This window comes from Plecotus auritus (genome assembly GCF_963455305.1).
Source record: "Plecotus auritus genome assembly, chromosome: 10".
Taxonomy (NCBI): Eukaryota; Metazoa; Chordata; class Mammalia; order Chiroptera; family Vespertilionidae; genus Plecotus; species Plecotus auritus.
In genome coordinates this window covers 48,192,376-48,213,716 of record NC_137785.1, presented here as the reverse complement: position 1 = coordinate 48,213,716, position 21,341 = coordinate 48,192,376, and the positions used below count along the sequence as shown (strand labels likewise).

Below are 21,341 nucleotides of genomic sequence, written 5' to 3'. Positions count from 1 at the left end.
AGCTTTAAGAATGGGCCATTTGGGCTGTTTGCGTCCCAAGCTCTACTTTCCTGCAGGGCTAGTTACACCTATGTGGCAGTTGTTGCTATGGTATCCATTGCAATCTCCCTGAGTTACTACTTGCCCCAGTGACAACATAATAGCATTATTTTGTGACCTGTCTCTAACAAAAGATAAGACTGGTCTTTAGTTTTTACTTTTTGAATAGGATTTTCTGACTCGTTACTATATATTCCAAAAAAGAAACATGCTTAGATCACGGTTTTTGCCTCTAGATGACCGAACCGTACGAGAAAGTGAGAGGAAAGCTGCCAAGCTGCATTTCAGTCAGCTGGGCAACAGTGAAAACTTTCTTTTAGAGGTGGAAAAAAGGTAAGAAGATTCTTTACAAAAAAATTTTAGTTTAGTTCTGGACATAGGGAATAGTGAATTCCTGTATAACTTTCTTTTTCTAGCAGAAATCTTAAGTTGTAAGAATCCTCAGATCAGGAATAAAAGTATCTATTAACATAATGAGATTTATCTGAAATGAGAATCTGGCCCTCAGTAGGAACATTTCTGCTTTCTTAAACTATTGGGTCTGCTTTGAATATAATTGTAAATTCTCTAAAGTTGTTTTCAAATCTTATAGATAGAGATGTTTTCAAATCTTAGAGATACTGTGAGATAACTTACCATCCCCACAAATGCTTACAAAACCTTTCTTGGTAGAGTTATGATCATTACATGGTATTTTTCTATTGAATTAGGAGCATTACATTACATGGACAGGGTTGTTAGAGATAATTTTGTTAAAGGATAATAAGGGAAGCATTTCTCTACAAAACCAAAAGTAAATAGACTTTGAAGCTCTCAAGTAGCTGAATGGTAGAATTTCTACTCTTTGTTACTAAAAGCCTATCAAAATAAGGTATTATATCTTCTGCCCCAGAGCCCATGCTTTTTAAAAAAGTGGCTTGTCAATTATTTTTATTTTTTGTTAATATTCACCTGAGGATATCCACCTCCCCCATTGATTTTTAGGAAGAGACAGAGAGAGAGAAATATTGATGTGAGGGAGACAAATCAATTGGTTGCCTCCCACACATGCCCTGCCGGGGCTGGGGATTGAGCCTGCAACCAAGGTATGAGGTACTTGCCTTTGACTGGAATTGAACCCTCAACCCTTCAGTCCGTGGGCCAACGCTCCTCTGAGCCAAACCAGGTAGGGCAGGCTTTACAATTTTTAAGAAATAGAAGTTAAATACAAACAATTTAAATAATACAGAAAAGTATAATGAGAAAAGTCAAACTCCATGTTCTACAAGAGTTAACTACTAGCATTGTTTGGTATATATCCTTCTAGACATCTGTGTGTCTATAAATAACATGTAGAACATGTAGATGTATCTATTAGTATTTTTTTTTTAATATAAAAGTAATACATGCGCTGAAACCGGTTTGGCTCAGTGGATAGAGCGTCGGCCTGCGGACTGAAGGGTCCCAGGTTCGATTCCGGTCAAGAGCATGTACCTTGGTTGCGGGCACATCCCCAGTGGGAGGTGTGCAGGAGGCAGCTGATCGATGTTTCTAGCTCTCTATTCCTCTCCCTTCCTCTCTGTAAAATATCAATTTAAAAAAATCTATTAAAAAAAAAAAAAGATTGTTCTGAAAAAAAAAAAGTAATACATGCATATTATTGAAAATTTGGAAAGTACACAAAAAAACACAGAGAATAAAATGGTAACTCATAATCCAACTACTCAGAAATAAACATTAATTATATTATGGTAAATATTCTTTTAGTTTTAGGTATATGTATGTGTGTGCTTTTATAAAATAATAATATATAATAGTATATGTTACATAATAATAAAATTAATAATAAAAATATATTTATTTTATAGTATTTCCCTTTTTTTAGTTCCCTATTTTTATTTTAATCCTCACCAAGGATATGTTTTTTATTGATTTTGAGAGAGAGAGAGAAACATCCATCGGTTGCCTCCCATACATGCCCCGACCCAGAATTGAACCTGCCACCAAGGTATGTGCCCTGACCAGAATTAAAACCTGTGACCCTTTGGTGTATAGGATGACCCTCCAGCCAACTGAGCCACACTGGCCAGGGCTAGTTCCCTATTTTTAAAGTCAGGTTTATTGAGCTTAATTTATATAGAGTAAAATTTACCCGGCAGTAGAAAGCAATGGACTATTTCTTTTAAAATTATTTGTACATATGTATTTTGTAAAGTAATTCCTATTTTAAATGCCTTGGGGTACCCTGCTTCCTATAGAAATACAGAGGTGAATTAATGTACAACAGAATAAACTTTCTACTAAGGCAAATAATTAGTGCCATAATATTTCTGTTTAGTTACCATATAATGGTTGCAAAACCAGAGGTAAAATGTTACTAAGTATTATCTTACAAGCTTTCCAACCTTTGGTAAAAAAAAAAACATTTAAGCCTGAGTCCCACTTCCCTGAACCCATAAAATGGGGATAATAGATCATAGGAGAGTTTTTATGATTAAATGAAATGGTGGGTATAAAGTGCCTGGCTCACAGAGGTTGTCTGCTCACTGTACTTCTCAATTTAACTTAGTACATCAGTGAAGTGCAAACACTTAACTTGCCTTTCATGTCTGTTTTTCTAATTAATGGCTGTTTGTCTCTATTATAATTCTTGGCAGCAAAACCTTCCTTTCTGTGTTTTGAGTTTTTAATTCCAAAGAAAATATTTTATTTCCTCAAAATCATTCAGACCTAAATCTGTATTAAGAAGGCAGAATGTCTAAGTTTTGAATTTTCTGGCTTTCATACTTTAAAGGCTGAGCTTAAGTGTCCTTCACTATCATGTTCCCAGTAAAAATATGACTTTAAAAAACGGCTTTAACTGAAATTTTGTGAAATTAATATGTTCCAGAGCATTTAAAAAATGAGATCACATTGCTTCTCGGCCTTTTGGCTAAGATCAAGTGTAGTATCTGTTTTTATCAGTTTAAAAATGAGATCACTGGCTCAATGGATAGTGCACTGGCCCACAGACTGAAGGGTCTCAGGTTCAATTCTGGTCAAGGGCACATGCCTGGGTTGCAGGCTCGATCTCTCGCCCTGGCCAATCGATGTATCTCTCTCACATGGATGTTTCTCTCTCTCTGTCTCCCCCCTCCCTTCCACTCTCTCTAAAAATCAATAGAAAAATATCCTCGGGTGAGCATTAACAACAACAAAAAATATTTTTAAATGAAATCACCATGAATTAGTATTTTTTAAATAGCATTTATTGGTGATCTCAGAAACCGTTTGAGTTTTAAATAAATTATTCTACACGGCAGCTCTAGGGAGAAGACCATGAAAAACTGTGTGACAGATGAGAGCTCTGCATCAAAAGTCAGTGCTGATGTTGATAATAGGATTGAAACTGGTAAGCTTTCTCTCTCTCATCACAAATGATTAAAACATTAGTTGTTTCGGCATTTGTGGCCAATCTTGGGTAAAATGAAAACAAAAGAGTTGAGAAATAACATGGATTTGAAGCAAATACAAGATTTACTGGCTGTTTTCCTCCTTTCTCTCACTGCCAGAAGGACCCTATTTATTGAGCATGCCTAAGCCAGAACCCGTCAAAGCAGGAGCTTCACTCAGAGTTCAATTTCATTTATATTACTTTACATCATTAGTACACCCTAAACACTGCATTGCCGGTCCCCATGGGGCCCTTGGCATTGCCAAGGTTATTGATTCATTAGCCAGAGACCCATGACTCATCTGCATCAATGCAGCTCACACTCTGGGCCTTCTGGGCTTTTCCACCTTGAACCTTTGCAGCTGCAGAATCTCCTGTGTTTGTGCTGTATTCCTCGGGAGTGTTCCCTGTAAGCATTGTTGGTAATCTAATATGACTAAAGTAGTTATGCCACATAAATGATAGTGCCACAGGCTAGGAGAAAGCTTTCCAATGGAGAAATTGCATGCAATGGATCCTTGTGGATTAACCTGGCACTCATCAGATGACCTTTTACTTGAGAAAACTTTCCTCTGTGTTGAGGCCTCTCTCCCTCTGAAGGATCTATTGAATTATATACAAACTCTAAAAATCAATCCTAAAATTCCAGCAATAACTTTAGTAGATTGACTGTGTAGTTTAGGTATTAAGGGTTTTCGCTTTATAACATATAGTCTCTTGTTTTCCTGACTTATCTATCCATGTAGACATTTATTGACAAGTCATTTTTATAGTATTTAATGGTAAAATAAGCCATAGTGAGGTATGATTTTTATTTTCCTTTCTTGAAAGTCTCAATGCACATAGGTCATGGACCATGCATTTCTTTATTTCATTTTAAATAGCATTTTAAATATTTCAGAATTGATTATATTGTAACAATTTTGAAAAATATTGAAGAGCATGAAGAACAATATTTTAATCACTCATAAACCTTTTCCCTAAAGAGAATCCCAGTTAATTTGGTATACTACCTTCTTGTCGTTTTTTAGGTGAAAGTATTTATATATCCATTTCCAGAAAGACAAAGATACCTTGAAGCATAACTGGTCTTTTCCTATGAGCTGAATTAAATTTCACCTATGTCAAATTACATCATTAGCACACACACAGATTCACTCCATGAATTAAAATGTTTTATAGTATACAATCTCTGCTAAGAACAAACTGCTTTACTAGACACAGGGCCCATTTCTAAAGGTTCTTAGAAACACCAGCTGTTGCCTGTATTTTTAAAAAAATAAAATTTATTTTGTTATTTTGAAGCATTAAGGAGCTTTGCTTCCACTGAAAATTATGTTTGTGCTAGATCCCTGGAGAGTTTTGCCTGTAAGCACTGTTGGTAATTCAGTATGACTAATGTGGTTATGCCATGTTAATAGTCCTGCCACAGGCTAGGAGAAAAATTTTGAAAAAGAGCTCTCACTAGCTCAGTTGTTCAAAACAGTGCTTTCCCATCAACCATTTAGACAAGGGAGGGCAACTCCACTATCTTGGATCCTCATCTGACTCTTCTAACCACATAACCTTTGCCTCTTTCGAAGATTCCTCTCCCTTTCCCCATACTCCTAAAATAAGCATATCTAGACTGCCTTTAAACTCTTCTTTCTCTACTTTTTGCCCTTATAGATCTGATCTATTTCCACAGTTTGCTTTATTTCCGCCCTGTAGATGACTCTTAAATATATTGGTCTAGTTTTGACAAACTGTATTAGTCTCTCTCTGCACCAGTCCCCCATTTCTGTTGACCAAATAGCAATATATACTTAGAATCACCATTGGATAACTTTCCAGTCCCTCAAGCTAAACATGTTAAAAAAACTAAATGAACCCCTTTCCTTCCAGCTGTTACCATCACTTTCCCATTACTCAGGCTCAGCACCTTAGTAGTTGATGTTGCTTTCTTCCCTAAAGCCCAGCTGAGTGTTCATACTCATAGTATGATCCACAATTGACAATCCTTCATTTCCCTTTTTTAATAGTTTCTTAGCAAGTAAGCTTAGTAGCTATCATTTACTGAGTGCAAATGCTGGGCCAGGCCCTGTGCATTATCTCATTTAATCCTCACAACAACCTTGAAGGTGGTTATAATTATCCTTGTTTTACAGATGAGGAAACAGAACCAAAGAGGTTATACAGTAAGTGGCAGAGCTGAGATGCAAACTCTGGTTGATCTATCATCAAAGTCCTCTTAACCATTACACTGTGCTGCCTCCCAGTCTCTTCTTCCTTCAATATATTTTGTACATTACTGTCAGATTAATTCTCTCTCTCTTTTTTAAATATTTTTATTGATTTTAGAGAGGAAGGGAGAGAGATAGAGAGACAGAAACATCAATGATGAGAGAGAATCACTGATCAGCTGCCTCCTGCACAACCCCTACTGGGGATCGAGCCCGCAACCCAGGCATGTGCCCTTGGCCGGAATCGAACCCGGGACCCTCCAGTCCACAGGCCGACGCTCTATCCACTGAGCCAAACCGGCCAGGGCAGATTAATTCTCTTAAAACTCAGCTGTGATACTCATACTTGCCTGCTCAAAAACTTCCATGGCTCCCACTCATCTACTAAAGTAAGACTCATTAGTCTGACATACAAGCCTCCCCTAAACTCTGGCTGCAGTTTGTCTCTTCAGCCTAACCTGTAACCTTATCTATTTCTCAACTGCGATGTCCAATGCTTCAATCAAACCAAACCACTCCCTCTTTCTCAAATAGTTCTTCCTTTCTCCCTCCTCTGCCCCTGAACTAATGCTGTCCCTTCTGCATGGAATGTTTTAATCAAAATCCTACCCTTTCATTCAGCCGGCATGGCTTGGTGGTTGAGCGTCGACCTATAAACCAGGAGGTCACGGTTTGATTCCTAGTCAGCCCAGTGTGGGACATGCAGGAGGCAGCCAATCGATGGTTCTCTCTCATCATTGATGTTTCTATCTCTTTCTCCCTTTCTCTTCCTCCCTGAAATCAATAAAAATATATATATATTTTAAAAAATCCTACCCTTCCTTTATGACCCAACTCAAAGTTCATCCCTTTGAGTGAAACTTTTAAAATTGCTCAACCAAAAAAAATTTCATTTTTTCATGAATCCATATAACTTATCTTCTGGAAATAGAAAATAACGTTTTACTCTGTGGATATTGTTTTTAGATATATAACATTTTTAATGAAGTCCAATTTGTTTATTTATTCACTTAGGAAATGTGTATAACATTTGCCTCCTTCTTAATTTCTATTGAGCCTTTCATATTTTATGAAGCCATTTCATACCCATTATCTTGTTTTAACTTCACCTCACCCTAAGAGACAGGCAGGTTAGGTTTTTATCATAATGTTTTACAAGTGAGGTGACAGATTCAGAGAGGTTAAGCAATTTGCCCAAGTACATGTGGTTTCCAAGTAGTGTCACAAGAACTAGCTCTCAATCTTGTGACTTCCCTCCTAGTATCTTTCCACAGATATGTTGCCTTTGACATCTGGTCCGTGCTCCATTGTATGCCTTTTCTTTTAACACAGACTCAAACAAAGGACTGTTTATTCCCTTCCCCAACCGGGAAATAAAGGATTCCCTCACGAGCACTTCTGCAACCCAAAGCAACAGTATACCAGATCAGAAATCAGACCCTTTCCCACTGGGGACACAGGTAACGTATTCACTTTCCTGCTGATGCATTGACTAGTCAGTGATAAGTACTAGTAATTCAGTGGACTCTCAATTATTTCTGAAGATCTAATAAGACTTGTTTGATCAGGGCATTTTAGACCCTTAAACAGGAAAACTCAGGACAGGATGCAGAGGACCTTCTGCGTTAATTTTAATTTCCCCTTTCCCACTCCCCACTAACCTCTTATCAAATGTGGTATATTTATACATATAACTTTAGCACATTTTATGCCAGGTATTTTGGCCCTCACACAGGGATGCAGCTGTTATAATTTTTGGCTGGTTTCTCAATGTCTTCTCTCTACCCTGTGTCTCCATCTCCTATTACCTTGTTCTTAAATTTTCTACCTCTACCTTTTAATTACTGAGTCTTACATCTCAAAGCTGGCTTTCCCAATGCTACTTCTTCATTGGAACAAACAAAACAAAACAAAACAAAACAAAACAAAACAAAACAGAAAGCAGGTAAATATGGCATAGAAGCCCTAGCTGGTTTGGCTCAGTGGATAGAGTGTTGGCCTGCAGAAGGGTCCCAGGTTCGATTCTGATCAAGGTTATATGCCTGGGTTGCAAGCTCAGTCCCCAGTAGGGGGCATGCAGGAGGCAGCCAATAAGTGATTCTCTCTCATCATTGATGTTTCTAACTCTCCCTTCCTTTCTGAAATCAATAAAATAGATATAGATATAGATATAGATATAGATATAGATATAGATATAGATATAGATGGCATAGAAGTTGTGGGCAATGGAAAGATAGAGATCATACAAAATGGGGGAAATTTTAAAAATAAGTTGAAAAACATTGGTGGGAGGGAGAATACAACCATTATATAAGACTTATTTATAAGAGTGAATATAATACAGAATTGACTTCCTTACATTCAACTTCTCCTTTTGTCTATATTTTTTTAATATATTATGATCAATGAAATTGCTGAAAATAGCCAAAAGGAGGGGGAAAAGAATCAAAGGTTCTGATTAATCCACAATTTGGGTAATCAGCACTGAACTAGTAAAAAGTTAGTAATATTTTTTTAGTTTGAGTATATAACTTCATCTTATAAAAAGACAGATTAGCATTTAGTTGGTTTCTTTGTTTTCGGGAATTCTACTTGGGTGACTTAGAAACTATCTCAGTTACCATTTTTAATATCTTAGTATTGATTTAAAGGCAATGGAAACAATGGATACTCCAACCTACAGTTAAAGTTAAATAGCTCTTTTTAGATTAACATACCCAACTTTTAAAAAATTACTTCTTGAAGTGAAAGAAAAAGGAAATTGAATAGCTTGCTGTGTATCCTTTTTCATTTAAGAAATAGGAAGTGGGATTTCTTTCTTTGCATAACTACGAAAAATATACTAAATACTTTAAGATGAGTTTTGAAAAAGCAAATCCCAGATGGCTTCCTATGTTGTATCATCCTTGCTTAATTATGCTTCAGATTAATGTTCAGCCTATTAAGACTCCCAGTAGCTCCTGTGGTCAACACTCAGCTTTACCAGAAGGTAAAAATAAGTGTGGGAGTTCCTCAAAAAGAAAAAATAAAGGTGGAAAGGGTGGCACCATCTAACTTCTATGCTGAGTTATCTAAGAAGGAAAATATATAGTATTTCACTGGTATGGCTTTTATTATCTAAGGATATTTTGTACCTACTCCAAAGCAACTCTGGAACCTCTTTGTATTGTGGCAGTTTTATTAATTTATTTTTAATATAATTTTTATTGATTTCAGAGAGGAAGGGAGAGGGAGAGAGAGGTAGAAACATTATTGATGAGAGAGAATCATGGATTGGCTGCCTCCTGCATGCCCCCGACTGGTGGTCCAGCCCACAACCTGGGCCTGCGCCCTGATTAGGAATCAAGCCATGACCTCCTTGTTCATAGGTCAACGCTCAAACGCTGAGCCACACCAGTGGGGCATTGTGACAGTTTTAAAGTAGGCTTAAACCTGGACCTTTGCTTGAAGGCCTCTTTCCCTAGTCTGCAAGGATGGTCTTGCTCATTAATAGAAAAATATTCTGAATGCCTGGTGTAGTAAACTCACCTTCTCTTAAACTTTCAAACTTCTTTTTAGATGCAAGAAGTGGGACGAAGGGAGATGCCAAGTGATAATCATCAGGAAGATGGTAAATATTTTGCTCACTGAGTATTTTTCGCCATACTAATCAGAGAGATGTAGATGTGATGGGATTTGGGAGAAGGAGATGTCTCAGCCCTGGGGCCCTTTGTGGTCAACAAACTCTTTTCTGCTTTTGTGAGGGGCTGCCCTGTAAAGCATTTCTGGTTGAAAAATGGATATTCTGGCTTCCTTTGTTCTTGACTTTTTGTGTTAATTGACTATTCCTTGTTTCTTTTTCTTACCTTTCTTGCCATCTTTTGGATTTATTATGTTTTTATTCGTCTATTTTACCCCTCTACTAGTTTATAAGTTATACACTGTTTCTATACTTTTAGTATTATTTCCAAAACTACAATATGTATTCTCAACTTACACAATTTTAAAATTAATCAATACTTAATTCTTCTCTTGGATAATTTGGATACCTTAAAGTACTTTACTCTTTTTAATCTCTCCTGATTTATGTATACTATTATAGATTTTAATGCTATTTTTTAAAACCCACAAGATATTTTTTATAGTGTTCATTTAAATTTATCCACTTTATTTGCCATTCATTTATTTTTTATCTCAGATTTCTCTTCCCCAAGACCATTTTCTTCTAGCTTATAGTACATCTTTTAGAATTTCCTTTGGGTCTACTAATGATGAACTCTCAGTTTTTGTCTGAAAATGCCTCTATTTCATCACCATTATTTTAAAAATATGTTTTTATTTATTTTTTTAGAGAGAGAGGAAGGGAAAGGGAGAGAGAGAGAGAAACATCGATATGACAGAAACATTAATTGGCTGCCTCCTGCACTCATCCCAACTGAGGATCAAACCCACAACTTGAGTATGTGCCCTGACTTGGAATCAAACCAGTGCATGGGATGATGCTCAACCAATTGAGCCACACTGGTCAGGACTTCATCATCAGTATTATTTTTTTTATTTCAGAGAGAGGAAGGGAGAAGGAGAAAGAGAGAAAAATATTAATGATGAGAAAGAATCATGGATCGGCTGCGTCCTGCATGCCCCATACTAGGGATCAAGCCTGCAACCCGGGCATGTGCCCTGACCAGGAATCGAACTGTGACCTCCTGGTTCATAGGTTGACTCTCAACCACTGAGCCACACACAAGCCAGACTCATCATCATTATTAAAGGGTATTTTTGCTGGGTATAAATTTTGAGGTTGGCAGAATATTGATGGTATTCGACTGTATTCCATCTTTTGTGGTTGCTTTTGAGTAGTCAGCGGGAAGTCTGTGACTCCTGCAAGGATAATCTGTCTGTCTTTTCCTTTGTTTTTTTTTTTTTTTTAAATATATTTTATTGATTTTTTACAGAGAGGAAGGGAGAGGGATAGATAGTCAGAAACATCGATGAGAGAGGAACATCGATCAGCTGCCTCTTGCACACCTCCTACTGGGGATGAGCCCGCAACCAAGTTACATGCCCTTAACCGGAATCGAACCCGGGACCTTTCAGTCCGCAGGCCGACGCTCTATCCACTGAGCCAAACCGGTTTTGGCTGTCTTTTCCTTTGGCTGCTTTTAAGATTTTCCATTTGTCTTTGGTTTTCTGTAGTTTTACTATGTCATGTGGATTTCTTATTATCCTGTTCTATATTTATTACACTTGAATCAGTGAATTGTGTCTTATGGAAAATGTTTCAATATTGTTTGTGTCCAATATTTTCTTGTCTTTCTGGGACTCTTAATTAAATAAATATATGTCAGAAATTTTTCACTTTGTCTACTTTGTTTCTTACCCTTTCATCATTTTTTTGTCTGGTTTCTTAATTCTGGATAACTCCTTCTGATCTATCTGTAAGTTCACTAACATTCTCTTCATCTGTGTCTAATCTGCTTTTTGATGCATTCTTAATTTCAATTGCTTTAGCTTTCAGTTATATAAATTTTATTTGGTTCTTTTTCAAATCTGCTGGATCACTTTTTTATAAGCAGATAATTTCTAGCTTATTTTATATTTCTTTAAACATAGTTGTTGTATAGGCTACATCTGTTCATTCCAATACCTGGAGTTTTTCTGAGTCTGTGTTTGTTGTCTATTTTTTCTACTCATTCTTGTGTTGTCTTATTTCCTTTTTTTTTTTTTTTGGTTGGTTTGGGCTATCTATTGACTATTATATTTGAAAAACTATATGTAGGAATGATTTAAATTCTTGCATGAAGGTATCTTTTCCAGATCAGATTTTTATTTGCTTTACCAGGGGCCTGAGGCACTATTAGTTTGGGATCACCTTAATCCAAGCTCAAAGCTTGAGGTTCCCAAGACTACCCAGATAATGCAAACTTGGATTACCAGTTAGTATAAGGGCTGGTTTAGTTCTATTTTACCCTTACCCTGAATATTGTATCCTGCTCAGGGTTCCGTTGTAATATATGGGGGGAGGGAGCAGGAATGTGGGGTGGTTTGTCATACTCCTCACCATGATGGATCCTGGACTTGGACTTCTATACTTGTCACCCTAAAACTCCTTAGGGTAAAAGTGAGTTTAAATGCTAGATTTACCTATATGAGTTCTTGCTATTTCTTAGAGTTTGGGCTAGAAATTCCTCACCAGCTCATTCGCTCTCTTATGCTTTTAAGAACATATATCACCCTACTTTTTAAATGTCTTCAATAGGAGGAATAGTCTGAATTATCTAATCTAATTTCTTGTTCTTATATTCTTTTTGTTATGTAAAGATACTGTTCTAGCCAAAACCAGTTTGGCTCAGTGGATAGAGTGTTGGCCTGCGGACTGAAGGGTCCCGGGTTCGATTCCGGTCAAGGGCATGTACCTTAGTTGCGGGCACATCTCCAGTATGAGGTGTGCAGGAGGCAGCTGATCGATGTTTCTCTCTCATCCATGTTTCTAACTCTCTATCCCTCTCCCTTCCTCTCTGTAAAATATCAATAAAATATATTAAAAAAAAAAAAAAAGATACTGTTCTACAATCTTTCCCCCACTGTAGAGGCTGGCCCTGGCTAAAACACTGATATTCTTCTAGGTTCTATAGAGCTATACTTGGTTCCACTTTTTAAAAGTTAATGTGACTAACTCAGATATAGTATGTTTTCTTTCCTAAGGAAACCCTTTCTAAGCACATGCAACTCTGAAAACCCCAAAGAGTACAAAGACTTTTCTTTCTGTCTACTGCTCTACTTGCCCCACTCTGAGGCTTTTTGGAGATGACAGGTAGAGCTGTCCGATACAAATGCTTTATAGCTGGAATTTTCACAGGTTTTGCATTCCCTGCCATTTATATTGGCTTAGGATGGTGATTCCCAATGAATGAACCTAGAATCTCTGGGGATGGGAGGGACTTAGCTTTATCAAGGGAGTCTACGAAATCATAGACCTGCCAGCTATTATCTATTGGCTGAATAAATAAGATCACAACTATTATGGGGATACATCAAATTATTTTATGTGAAAACTAGAGGCCTGGTGCATGAATTTGTGCACCAGTGGGGTCCCTTGGTCTGCCTGTGGTATCTGGCCAAAACTGGCTCTCCGACATCCCCCAAGGGGGTCCCAGATTGCAAGAGGGCACTGGCCAGGCCGAGAGACGCCACTGGGGCAGGGGAGGAACGTGGGAAGCTGGCCAGCCAGGGAGGGACCACAGGGGAGGGGCCACGGGAGGGCTCCAGGGTGTGTCCAGCCTAGCTCACTTATCGGCCGGACCCCAGCAGCAAGCTAACCTACCAGTCGGAGCATCTGCCCCCTGGTGGTCAGTGCATGTCATAGCGTGTGGTTGAGTGGCCTTAGCATATTATTAGCAGATTATGCTTTGATTGGTTGAATGGCTGACCAGTCAACTGGACACTTAACATATTAGGCTTTTATTATATACTAGAGGCCCGGTACATGAAATTTGTGCACAGGGTGGGGTGTGTGTCCCTCAGCCCAGCCTGCACCCTCTCCAATCTGGGACATCCCTCTCACAATCCAGGACTGCTGGCTTCCAACCGCTCTCCTGCCTGCCTGCCTTATTGCCCCTAACCGCTTCTGCCTGCCAGCCTGATCACCCCCTAACCACTCCCCTGACAGCCTGATCGCCCGATTGCCCCTAACTGCCCTCCGCTGCTGGCCCGATTGCCCCTAACTGCCCTCCCCTGCCGGCCTGGTCACCCTTTGCCCTCCCTTGCCAGCCTGGTCACCCCTAACTGCCCTCCCCTGCAGGCCTGGTCACCCCTAAATGCCCTTCCCTGCAGGCCTGGTCGCCCCTAACTGCCCTCCATGCAGGCCTGATCATCCCCCAACTGCCCTCCCTTGCCAGCCTGGTCGCCCCTAACTGCCCTCCCCTGCCGGCCTGGTCCCCCCCAACTGCCCTCCCCTACAGGCCTGGTTCCCCCCAACTGCCCTCCCCTGCAGGCCTGATCTCCCCCAACTCCCCTCCCTTGCAGGCCTGGTCCCTCCCAACTGCCCTCCCCTGCTGGCTTGATTGCCCACAACTGTCCTCCTCTGCCAGCTATCTTGTGGTGGCCATCTTGTGTCCACATGGGGGCAGCCATCTTTGACCACATGGGGGCAGCCATCTTGTGTGTTGGAATGACAGTCAATTTGCATATTACTCTTTTATTAGATAGTAGAATAGTGTCTAGAAAACTGACACTACAGTTTCAGGAGGAAATTCCTACATGATTAAGTTGACATGAAATTTATCTCAAGAATGTTACGGATTCTTCACTGTTTACATAATGTCCAATATGGTGGGGTTTTATTGTTGTTGTCCATGCAGAAGTCCTTTCATCACTTTATGCTACCATTTATCAAAATTATAAGCCATCTATTCCTGAGAAATTTTTCTGGTAGACAGAGATATGTCCAGTGTAGTGGGGTATCTTAACTGGGCCAAGAATAATTCTCATTGTATTTTGTTCCTTTTATTTTCCTTGGTGGTGATTAGAATTCAGACACTACTCACCTCGCCAGTCCACAGTTCGATCCCCAGAGAAGATGGCTAAAGAAGGGTACCGAATATCTTTTGTGGACAATAAATCTTCAGGTTCTTCTCCAGAAAAGGACATGCTACCAAAACCCGATGCTTATCAGCTTACTCACGATGCCTTATTGGGTAAACGCTTGGATGTCGGTGATTCTAGCCAGATCCATCCCTATCAGTTACCTTCTGATATTGGTCTAGACAATTATGATAGTCATTATTCTCACACTTTATCCCTGCATGGAAGTCTTGGTAAAAGGCCTCAGAGAAGCAAGAACTACCGTGAATATAACATAAAGCCTTCTAATGACATGAAGGCTACCACATCCCATTCCTGTGGAGACTTACTGACTCCTCTGTCAAACTCTGACTCCAGCACTGGAAGGCTTTTGAAGCTTAGTTCAGGTAATAGTTTTATAGGCCTTTTCATGGATATGAAAATGGAGGGTATAACTGGAAATTTTGGAATTCACATTGCTTAAATTGCATTAGCATTACTTAAATTGTAGTTCAGAGTTGCCAGTGGTCCATGGAACCTACAGAAATCTACAGGGTATGAGTTAAATGTGGTAGATATATTAGAGAAATGTGAGATATATTATAGAAATATATTGTAGACATGTGAGCTTCATATATGTTATTTTAGTTAAATAGCAACCCAAGACATATTTCTAGTAGCATCTAGTCTTCTCTGGACACAAGTCACTTCTATTCTAGTAACTTTTTCAGAAAAAGCTAGTTTCAGGTAAAGTGACAGTTATACCCTCTTTAGTTATTTATTAACTATACAAAAATTATTAAATACCTACTATGTGCCAGATAATGTTATAGCTCTGCAGATAAAGTAGCAAATAAAAATAAAGTTCCATGTATATTTTACCATAATAATAAAAAAGTCTACTTCATGGACTTTCTATTCTAAAGGGGGTAAGACAGATGATAAACAAGTTAGCATATAAATGTATGTCAGGTTATGATAAGTGCTATGAAGAAAAATAAGATAAGGGTATAGAGTGTAATAAGGGGGAGATGATGTTTTAGACAGAATGATCAGGGGAAGTTTCTCCGATGAAATATAATAAAAGTAGACTTGAATGAAATGAGACTATAAGCCATGTGGATAATTGGGGAAGAACTTTCTAGACAGTGGAAATAGTAAGTGCAAAGTCTCTGAGGCTGGAACATGCTTAGTACTAGTGTGTTCAAGGAATCACAAGGAGGCCAGTATGGCTGCAGCAGAAGGGCGAGGTGAAGTGTAAAGAGGAAGCAAGCAGTCAGGCTTTTATTCTGGGTGAGATGAGAAGACATTGGAGAGTTTGTAGTAGAGGAGTGATATGATCTAACTTAAAAATTACTGTGGCCCTAGCCGGTTTGGCTCAGTGGATAGAGCGTTGGCCTGGGGACTGAGGGTCCCAGGTTCGATTCCGGTCAAGGGCATGTACCTTGGTTGCAGGCACATCCCCAGTAGGGAGTGTGCAGGAGGCAGCTGATTGATGCTTCTCTCTCATCGATGTTTCTAACTCTCTATCCCTCTCCATTCCTCTCGGTAAAAAATCAATAAAATATATTTTTTAAAAATTACTGTGGCTTCTGGGTTACGAATAGAAAATGGGAGCAACAGTAGAAACTTAGAAAAACATTTAAGAGGTTATCTAGCAGTAGAGGTGGTATTGATTCTGAATATATTCTGAAGACAACATCCCATTATTTTCTCATGGATTGAGAGAAATAAGGTCAAGGATGACTCCCTGTTTTGAGTCTGAATAACTGAAAGAATGGAGTTATCATTTACTAAGATGGAAAAGAATGGGACAAATAGGTTTTAGGGTAGATATCAAGAATGCTGTCTTAGACATCTTAAATCTGAGGCGCCTGTTAAAACTTCTCAGAGATGCCAGTTAGATAATTAAACATATTGGTTTTGAGTTCAGGGAACCAAAAGTGTATGGATGGCATTAAAACTGAGACTGGATAGGATCTCACCTAAGGAGTGAATGTAGAAAAGAGATCTGAGGACAAATCCTGAGCCCTCTAACAATTAGAAATCCAGTAGATGGAGAGAAACCAGCACAGAGAGCAAGAAAGAAGCAGCCAATGAGGTAGGAGAAAAAAAGAGGGAGTGGTGTCCTGGAAGCCAAGTGAAGAATATATTTCAAGGAGGAGGGACGGAGTGATCAATATATCGTGTCAGATGTTTTTAATATAGGGGAAGTGAGCCTGGGACTGAGAAGTGATTATAGTATTTGGCAATGCATTAGTGAGCAGCTTCAGGAGACTCGTGGTTAATAAAAGCTTCACTAACGTGAATTCAAGAAAGAATTAGAAGAGAGGAAATAGAGTTACCAAATATATACAACCCTTTCAAGGAGTTTTTCAATGACAGCAAGCAGAGAAATGGAACTATAGCTGGAGGGGGGATGGGGTCAAGGAAATCATGATGGAGATGATCCAGCAGAGGGAAAATTGATGATGCAGGAGAAAAAAAGGGAAAAGTACAAGAAAAATCCTTAGGTAGTCAAGAGGAGATGGAATCCTGTCCACCAGTGGAGAAGTTGGCCTTAGATGAAACACAGACAGTTCATTGATTATAATAAGAAGGAATTCAGAGAATTTGTACAATAAATACATAGATTTGGTGGTGGAATCACATAGATGTTTCCTTTGATTGCCTGTTTTTCTCAGAAAAATAAAGGGATTAGTACCTGTGAGGAGGGAGGAGAAGTTGTTGGAAGTTTCAGGAAAAGAGAGATGTGAAATGGTCACCTCAGAGAAGAGAAGAGAAAATTGACTAGAGTAATGTATTAGGATAGCCAGGCAGTACAAGAGCCCAGTTACAATAGCGGTCATGTATGTAAAGTGAAGATGGTGAGAAGAGATGCATATTCTCCAGCTACTTCTCACTGCTCTGGTGTAGGACTGGAGTATGTGGGCAGCTGGATTTAACCAGAATTGGGGTTTTGTCAGGTGGAAGAAAAAAGAGTCCAGAGAGTTGAGAGTATATACAAGGGAGATTATGACTTTTGGACTGTGGGTGGGGTAAGGATGGAAGCAAGACAAGGGAGAGTTGAAGAGCAGATTCATCTCCCAGCCTGTTCCTTTCACAGATCTGTATGCCACAACCCATTTCAACAGTGACCCTGCTCTGCTGGTCAATGTGGAGCAACAATTATCTACCGGCCTTGGGGATTTGACACCAGCACATGGTCATTTCCCAAACAACTCTGTGATGGGAGACTCTCTACGCACACTGCTGTTGCCTACTGGGACTTCAGAAAACAGAGAGAGTCTGACTAAGAGGTCACTAAGCCCATCGAAGAGAGGATTCAAACGGAAGGACAATATCTTTGCCACACTGAATCCAAAGCATGGTTTCAGAGATGCTACAGGCAGCGAGGCAAGTGTTGGCTTGTTTGTGCTTATGAAAAAAACAGCTCGGATGTAAGACCAGAATAGGGTTCTTTTTGGGGTGGGGATGGTTCTGACCAAGAGTGCTAGAAACTCAAAGGGATTTTCAGAGGCCAGTAGTTAATACTGCCAGGCCAAAGCCTGTGATTCTTCTGCCCTGGGGAAAGTCATTCCCCTTCTGCCACATTGCTTAATTTTTGTCACAGGGAGAATCTACTTCCAGAGCATAAACATTGTGGGGAAGTACTTTGATAATAATAAGTGGCAGACAGAGTTTACCCAAGGAAGGAATGCAAACAAAAGTTGCCTGGGGCTCAGGGTTGGCTGGAGAGTGATCTCTGTAGCCTTGTTGTTTATCATGTTTATACATTTGCTTTGGCCACAAGCAACTTGTTTGAGACGTTTCTTGTAAAAGCATTGCTTTTCTGTCTAGAAAGTAAAATTATTCCATTTGTTCCCCAAAGTAGCAGCAGGTAGAAGATGAATCAGATTATCCAAGGTATTTTTAGCTGAGAATGGTTTAGAGCAGTGGTTCTCAACCTTTCTAATGCCGCGACCCTTTAATACAGTTCCTCATGTTGTGGTGACCCCCAACCATAAAATTATTTTCGTTGCTACTTCATAACTGTAATTTTGCTACTGTTAATGAATCGTAATGTAAATATCTGTGTTTTCTGATGGTTTTAGGCTCTACATCAGCGGTTCTCAACCTGTGGGTCGCTACCCACAGGTTGAGAACCGCTAGCAGGGTCGCCTGAGACCATCGGAAAACACAGATATTTACATTACGATTCATAACAGTAGCAAAATTACAGTTATGAAGTAGCAACAAAAATAATTTTATGGTTGGGGGTCACCACAACATGAGGAACTGTATTAAAGGGTCGCGGCATTTAAAAGGTTGAGAACCACTGGTTTAGAGAAAGTACAACAAATCAATAACCATTCCCACATATACAATATAATTAATTTTATAAAGTTATGGTATGATAGTAGTGTACAATGGAACGTCATTATTTTTCAGTTTTTATTCAGTAACTCAGTTTTGTCACTGCCTTTGCATACATTGTCTATAAAGAATGCCTTGTACTCTCCTCTCATCTGTTTGAGTTTTAATTTTTCTCCAGGCCCCACTTCCAGCATGAAGCCTTTTTCTCTTTATTTAAAGGAAGCTCAGCTCTCATGGCCCTTTCTTTCCTGGAACCTATGATCCTTTGTCATATGAATCATTTGTTATTTAATCATTTGCTGTCTATAAGGAAGCAGTGACTCTTTCTAGTCACTTAGTTTTCAGTTGTGAGAAATCTTTTTGAACATTGGCATGGGTTTACAAGTTTGATTTTTTTTTTTTTTTTTTTTTTTTTTTACTCTTTAAATACTTTCTATTCTATTTTCAAAACTTCAGAGGTGGCTATAATTTTTGTATACCGAAGGGGGCAGTCTCGTAATACTTTCTTGGCTTTCCGGTCCATTTTTCCCATTTTCAGCCACTGGATACCTATTTTTCCAGAGAGCACTGTGTGTTAATGTATTTAGGTACAGGAAAGTACAGGAACACTTAGAATATTTGGGATGCTGTATTAGTAAGACATGTTCCAGGAAATTTTTTCACTTCTATTCCGTATATATTGTTAAAATAGCAATTAAAATCTCAATGCACTGTCCTGGATAATCTTAAAAACTCATTCCTTTTTTTCTGTTAGATACTATTTTTATTTTTATGAAGAGCTGTAAAAGAGCTACTTGGATATAAATATAAAAGAAATATACTGTTCAGTTTCTAGAAAAGTATAAATTAGAAAATTGCTGAAAAGAGCATTTAAAAAGTTATTAAATGTAATTCCCTGATATGCAAAATTAATTTTTAATATTAATTTGATATGAACATGAATTTGTGATTAGTAAACCTATTTTTTACCAACTGACTTTAGAATCATAAGCAAGTTATAAAAATTTATTTTTAAAAGCCATGAGCCATAATTTGCTGAAAATGAAAACTCATAAAAATTAATAAAATTATTCCAAAGTTTATAAAAATTATCCCCAACTCTCACCACATTGTGATAAATGAAAGAAAATCTGTAAAGGCATATATGTTCCAAGTTGTTGCATGATATACACACAATTATCAATACATAAAACCAAGGGCAATAAATGTTCATTTTTGACGAGTTAGGCCACATGTGTAACTCACGTTATAAATATCACTCTCATCATAGATGTTTCTATCTCTCTCTCTCTCTCTCTTCCTCTCTAAAACCAGTAAACATATCCTTGGATGAGGATTAAATTTAAAAATATAAATTGATACATAGATAGATATTAGTTTTCTCAGTTTAAACTTTCTGTAGTTTTCAAATATTCTAAAATAAGTATTTATTTTAAATGGAGAAACTTTTTTAAAGAATGCAGGTCCAAGTATTCAGACTTTAATTTTAAAAGCAATTCAAGCTATTTCAACAAGAAGCCTGCATTCGAACACGCACTGTCTTTGGTATTCTGCTTCACAATTGGTAGGTATAACAGCATCAGCTAATTAATCATCTATAACTTTTTATATCAAAAGAGCCAAAGATTGAGAAATAATTTGGCTGTTTTTTGTTTTGTTTTTGTTAATCCTCGCCGAGGATATTTTTCCATTGATTTTTAGAGAGAGTGGAAGAGAGAGGGAAAGACAGAAATATTGATGTGAGAGAAACACATCGATTGGTTGCTCTTGCATGAGCCCCGACTAGGGCCTGGGACAGGGAGGAGAGTGCAACCGAGGTACGTGCAGTGCCCTTGACCAGAATCGAACCCGGGACCCTTCAGTCTGCAGGCTGCCACTCTACCCACTGAACCAAACCGGCTAGGGCTAATTTGGCTGTTTTTAATATATATCAGCTTTCTTGAAGTCCATGAGACCCTACAGAGAAGATTGGTAAACAGATCTGTCCAGTAAAACCCACAATTTCTTAAATCATTCAGATATGTCTATATATGTATTTACTCATGTCAGATTTAATAAAAAACAATTGTGAATTTTACTGGACAGATCTACCCATACATCTATATATACAATTCTTACTGAATAAAATGTCTTTAGTACTGGGTCCAACAATAACATTTAACATTTAAAATGTTATAAGCTTATTGTAACATCATAACTCATAATATAAGCTTATTATGAGTTATGCTTTTTATTAAATTACTCCCCATTTTATTTTATTTTATGATATATAATAACTTTCTGAAAGTGTTCTGCAATTTAATCTTTCCATATTACATAACATAATATATTGAGCCACTGATGTATGTGTCAAAACATTTTTTGTTTTCTTCTCAAAATCTCTACAGAAAATCATGTAAGAAGATACTATTAGCTTTGAAATTGTCCTTGAATATATTATCATATTTGCCTTGGACATAAATAATATTGTATTCTTATTTTTTCTTTTTCTTTTTTTAAAAGGTTAACACTTTAAACGTCTGAATTCTTATTTCCCTTATTGTGTAAGAATGACGAATGTTTGGGTCTTTTGTTTTTTTCTTGAGCCTCTCTCTAGTGACCTGGGCAGTTTGCATGGTTTGCCAGGAAACCACAGTTCCCAGATCTCTGCCAGAACCTCCCATGTGGCCACTGTCCTCAGACAGCTCCTGGAGCTTGTGGATAAGCACTGGACCGGCTCCGGCTCCCTCCTCCTTAACAAGAAGTTTCTGGGTGAGTGCTTTCTCAGTTCT

The 21,341-nt window shown here is 38.3% G+C and overlaps 1 protein-coding gene across 1 annotated transcript in view; it reads left to right on the top strand.

The window, feature by feature from the left end:
* Positions 1–247: 247 nt before the first annotated feature.
* LRRC36 (leucine rich repeat containing 36) overlaps positions 248–21,341 on the top strand; it is a gene marked incomplete at its 5' end in the record, with an annotated part of 29,575 nt that continues 8,481 nt past the window's right edge. Inside the window, 7 exons of the mRNA XM_080644180.1 lie at positions 248–372; positions 3,321–3,409; positions 7,006–7,133; positions 9,232–9,283; positions 14,181–14,621; positions 17,321–17,610; positions 21,156–21,321. Of these exons, the coding sequence (XP_080500306.1) occupies positions 248–372; positions 3,321–3,409; positions 7,006–7,133; positions 9,232–9,283; positions 14,181–14,621; positions 17,321–17,610; positions 21,156–21,321 (1,291 nt within the window). The remainder of the gene's footprint in view (positions 373–3,320; positions 3,410–7,005; positions 7,134–9,231; positions 9,284–14,180; positions 14,622–17,320; positions 17,611–21,155; positions 21,322–21,341) is intronic.